The sequence below is a fragment of the Gavialis gangeticus genome, unplaced genomic scaffold, assembly GCF_001723915.1.
Source record: "Gavialis gangeticus isolate Ggan-Ray unplaced genomic scaffold, GavGan_comp1, whole genome shotgun sequence".
NCBI classification, from domain to species: domain Eukaryota; kingdom Metazoa; phylum Chordata; order Crocodylia; family Gavialidae; genus Gavialis; species Gavialis gangeticus.
The window spans coordinates 141448865-141454392 of NW_017729032.1; the positions used below are offsets into that span (position 1 = coordinate 141448865).

The window sequence follows — 5528 nt, forward strand, 5'->3', positions numbered from 1 at the left end:
GCAGCCACCTTGTTGCAAAAAAATGCCACAATATGGCCAGCTGCTGGGGAACTTGCTGCAACAACCCAGCAAGTGGCCATATCATGGCATTTCATTGCAAATTACGTTTTTCATGAAAATCACTTTGATTTCATAATTTTCACCCAAAAAATGAAATGGCAACTTAAACCAGGCCCTAGTTATAAACTTAATTTCCTGGTGCTTATACGCTTTAACTTAGTAATGTTTATACTGTACGTTCTTTATGGGTGTGGATTGAAGCCAGTCATTAGAACAAGAGGAGTAGGACTTGAAGTCCTCCAAAGGTATAGCTCTGTAAGTGAGTTACTGTTAGGTAGGGTTTGAGTTTACAGCACATCATTCTCTATTTTGTAGTAACTGCCAATAAGCTTGATCTTACCCCCAAGGAAAATGCCAAGGTAGTTTTACCCCCAGAGCGAAAGTAGGTCAAGCTCCCTTGTATTTACTTCAGGGTGAGAGCTTGCACATGGGCAGATACTGTAGAGTAGCTAATATGCCATAAATTCATATTCTAGTTTACCTTGGGGAAACTTGCCCAGGGAACCATACCCCAAGTCCCTACTGTATACTTAATCTGTCATTCCATATGGCTTTTTAGAAATGTTTTTCCCTCTAGCCTCTTTTTTCCTCTGGTCTTTTCAAAACTGTAAGATGGCATTTGTAACTAAAAGCTTTCCATGTGACCAGACAGATTTTGCTGTTTACAAAACTGAGCATCTCATTATGTGTTTACCGCAGGAAATGCTGAAATACAGTAAAAACTGTGAAGGTGCTGAAGATCTGCAGGAGGCATTAACCTCCATACTAGGTATTCTCAAAGCAGTCAATGACTCCATGCACCAGATTGCCATTACTGGCTATGATGTAAGCAGTAGGGTTTTTATTATTTCTAATGTTTTGTTATTTAATATTTACAGTTTTTTTTAAAGGGGGGGTGGGATGGGATATAATGATTTGAATGGCATTTTACAACATTTTCCTTTTAACATACTTGAACTGTGTGCCCTAGTAAGATTAAAGGGAAAACTCATGTCTTGTATATTTTTCACAAAGCCATACCACTGGTAAAGTTGCACAGTAAGCCAGCATCTCCTTTATTACACAATTTAAACCACAAACAGGAAAATAAGAATTTTTAAAAGCAATGCTCCACTGAGTCTATTGCAATACCCTGTATGTTTTTATTGTAGCTGAACCTTTGAAATAGAGGTTTAGATGAAAAGTGTGGTGTTTTTTGGATAATCTCAAGAGTCTGCGTTGTTTTCTCATCTAATTCTCTTCAATGTTTGTTGTCATACTTGGGTATGACATATTACATGTGTTTTTGTTAATGTGAAAGTACGTACAATTTGGCAGTTTGTTTTTATTGAAAAGGATTAATTTAAAGTTTTAGATAAGAAGCAATGCTGCTGTCCCAGACTGATTCTGTCTTATTACTATTACTTTGGACCAGGGGTAGGCAACCCCTGGCATGGGTTCCAGAGCATGGCACCCAAAGGCATTTTGCTTGGCATGTGCATCTCAGAGCAGACAGCAGGGAAGGGACCTGTGATGCCACAACAAGAATTGAGCCTCTCATGGCTTCCCTGCCATCAGCCCCTGGCACACCACCATCTTACAAATTGAGATTGCAGGTGTTTTTGGCACTCTGCCCAAAAATGTTGCCAACCCTTGCTTTGGACCATCTTACATACTGTAGCTTTGTGTAAAATCTTGTCAGCTGCACAATTTAATGAAGCAAATAAATTGTGTATAAGGGTACATTTTCAACTTGATTTTTTTCATTAACTATTTTTTTGACTACCATTTTAAATAGAAATTCTTGGTTAAAGATATTTATACTGGGGGTTTCTGTTTCCCAGGAGAATTACTCCAACTATTTCTGGGCACTCCTTCCCTTTTCTGCTCTGTCTATACAACTACCTGCTTCTTAATTGCCACTCTGGTTCCTTATTAACACCATAGGACAGCAGGTGTGTGAGTGGCTCCATGGGCAATGCAGCAGGTATGCTCTATAAGTAACCATTAATAAAAAAATTTTTTAAAAAGTGACCCCCCCAGTGCTACACAGTCAAATCCACCAATGTGAAAGGTTGCTTGGAAAAACAGCACTTCTTGAAAAGGCAAAGCTTTGCATTAGAATTGTAGTGTTCAGGTTGTTTGTGTCTCTTTAGAGTCTAAATCACTACCCTTTATTGGTTTTTTGTTTCAGGGAAACCTCAATGAACTGGGTAAGCTGTTAATGCAGGGATCTTTCAGCGTATGGACCGATCACAAAAAGGGCCACTCAAAGGTGAAGGATTTGGCACGATTCAAGCCAATGCAACGACACCTGTTCCTCCATGAGAAGGCAGTGTTGTTCTGCAAAAAGCGAGAAGAAAATGGAGAGGGATATGAAAAGGCACCTTCCTACAGTTATAAACATTCCTTGAATGTAAGCTATATTTAACAAACCAAATAAAACAGTACTAACATTAAGCCATCAATAATACAGGAAATTACTTTCACCCACTGATGATAGGTTATGACTATAACGTCCCTTGCGGTCTCATATGGCCCATATATATTACTAGCAAATTGCCTGTCAAGAATGACAGGGAATAGGGAGGGGATGGAGTGCTGTGCACCACCACCGTGCACCGCTGCCACATCCCAGGAATGGGGGGAAGCTTGCCCACACTGCCGCCGCTTCGCATCCAGCCAAGTGCCCACCCCCCACCCCCTCGCTCCACATCTGGCCCCTTCAATTCAAGGGAATTGAAAACAAAACAGAGGACATAATCATGCTATTGCACAAATCCATGGTGCACCCGCATCTTGAATTCTGTATGCATTTCTGGTCCCCACATCTCAAAAAGGATGCAATGGAACTAGAAATGGTACAGAGAAGAGCAACTAAAATGATCTGGGGCATGGAGCCAGTTGCAATACCAGGAGATACCGAAAAAGCCCTAGGACCCTTCTGTTTGGAAAGGAGAAGTTTTAGGGGGGGAATACAATAAAGGTTTATAAAATCATGAAAGGTATGAACCAAGTGGATAGGAAATAGTTGTTCACTAAGTCCCTGAATACTAAAACTAGGGGAAACCCATTCTAATTACTAGGTGACAGGTTAAAAATTAACAAGAGAAAGTACTTTTTTATGCAATGCACACTTAACTTGTGGAATTCATCGCCACAGGAAGTGGTAGAGGCAGATGGCACAGCCAGGTTCAAAAAACGGACTGGATAAATTTATGAGCGATAGATCTATTAATGGCTATTGAATAAAATGATTGGAGATGTTCCTTCTGGCATCTCTAAACCAAAAAATGGTGAATGCCTAGGAGAATATTGAATAGGGAATAGGTTAGTCTAGATGGATCTGATTCAATGCACTCCCTCAATAGTATCCATCCCTACACAGTTGGGGACGGGATACTGGAGCATTGGTCTCACCCAGCGTGGTACTTATGTTAATTTGACCTAATCTTCAGCTCCCACTGTTTCCTTAATATGTTAACTTCAGTTCATTCAATTTTTCAGATGACAGCTGTTGGCATAACAGAGAATGTTAAAGGTGATGCAAAGAAATTTGAAATCTGGTATAATGCCAGGGAAGAAGTTTACATCATACAGGTAATGGTGCTTTACTATATCTTTAGAATAAAGTAACTGAATTTCAGATTTATTCTATGTAATGCTAAATCTGAATTCTTTACACAGTTCTCTTACAGGGTTTGTCCATGCTGCATATGGCAGCGTAGTGTAGATACCTGAGACATAGGGTAAATTAATCTGCCCTGAGCTCCAGGTTGCCACAGCTAGACTGCTGCTGATACCTGAGCTAGCTCATTTGAGTATTTCTGTAGACTGCAGTGCAGTGTAGTATAGCAATGCCCCTTATGTGTTGAAGTGATGGTATTCTTGACGTTGTTATAAAACCAAGCAATCTTTGACATGCAAAAATCACTGAACATAGTCTAAAAAGGATTAGCAGTTGTTGGACTCTGCCTCAGGTATGAGACAGTAATGCTTTTCATATGGGAGGTCAGAATCTAAGAGTGGCCAGAATCTATATGCAGCACCAGGAGAGCCAAACTGAACACACACAAAAAAAATCTGGTAAAGTGTGTTCCCTGTTTGAACAGAGAGGTTTCCTTCCATAAGGGTCTCAGACCCTCAGAACTGTGCAAACTGTTACTCAGTTGAAGTCCATAGAGCTATGAAAACTTACCCACTGAGTGTAGTAAGTCACTCAGCTGAAAGCTTTTTTCTTTCCTAAAATACATTTCCTATATTAGAGGAGTAGAGAATCTTCCTCTGATAAGATATCAAGAGTAAAATCATAGCTTTTTCTACTTGATTAAAGCATTTTGAGATGCAGTATTATGAAACCTATTACGCAGTGGAGACTTTCTAATCCATGGTTGCAACCCAGTAGTTTTGTGACCTGTCACCAGTGATGTTGACTGAAAAATGGAGTAAACCTTGTGCAAGAACCGATAGGTATTAGGGCTGTGCGAAGCTTCGAGTGCTGATTTGATTTGGAGGCGATCCCAGCCCGATTCAGTGGCCGAATCTCTGAATCCGAATCAAATCAGGGGACCAATAAAAAGGTCTGAATCGATTCTGAAGCTCTCCGAATCTTCGGAAAAGACTCAGTGAGCTTTGGTGATTTTGGGCAGTCCCTGCCTGCTGCAGTAGAGAGCTGGAGCTGGACTTGGAGCCGGTAAGTGGTGGGGGGGAGGGGAGAACCATGGCAAACCTTTGCCAGACCCATATCCTGCCTGCTCCCCCAGCCCCCCCCATGCTTGCCCCACTTGCCCCAGCTACTGGTGCTTTAAAAATAAGCCCCCACTCACCAGGTGCTGCTGGATGGGGGCGTGACCCCTGCTGCCCCCCCCACTGCCCCATGCTGCATCAGTGGCTATGTACAATCACCCCCAACTCCCCCACGGCTACCCCGCCCACCCCAGCTCTGGCCCTTTAAGGGAAAAAAATGAACAAAAAAACCCCTAGACTCACCGGCTCCTGCAGCGGCCTCAGAGCTTGTGGGGGGGGGCTCATGGAAGAGACCCCTGTGGCATGGGGCAGCAGGGATCACCCCTTGCTGGGCAGGAACTGGTGAGTGCAGGGTTCTTTGTTTTTTTTTCCTTAAAGGGCTGGAGCTGGGGTGGGCAAGGAAGCCATGGGGGGGGGCTGGGACAGTGGTGGGGAGTCAGGGGGGCTCATGCAGAGCCCTGCATGCAGCATGGAGCAGCAGGGGGTAGCAAGGATCACCCCCTGCCCAGCAGCACCTGGTGAGTCGGGGCTTTTTTTTTTCAAAGTGCTGGGAGCTGGGACAGGCAGGGCAGCCATTGCGGGGCTGGGAGAGTGGGCGATGAATGGGCCTGGATGATTTGGAAATTCAGCAGCAGCCAATTCTCCAAATCAGATTTGGCTGAATCAATTCGGGACAGTGATTCAAATCACCGAATTGAATTGCTGGCCCCTGAATCAGCCGAATCTGAAGCGAATACTAGCCG

At 43.1% G+C, this 5528-nt stretch overlaps 1 protein-coding gene across 5 annotated transcripts in view; it reads left to right on the forward strand.

Annotated features, from left to right (window-relative positions):
• The window catches only part of MCF2L (MCF.2 cell line derived transforming sequence like), a 270182-nt gene that overhangs the window by 227548 nt on the left and 37106 nt on the right, over positions 1-5528 (forward strand). For all 5 annotated transcript variants that reach the window (XM_019524969.1, XM_019524968.1, XM_019524970.1 and 2 more), the window contains exons 21-23: positions 760-885; positions 2234-2455; positions 3547-3639. In XM_019524969.1, coding sequence (XP_019380514.1) covers positions 760-885; positions 2234-2455; positions 3547-3639 — 441 coding nt within the window. The remainder of the gene's footprint in view (positions 1-759; positions 886-2233; positions 2456-3546; positions 3640-5528) is intronic.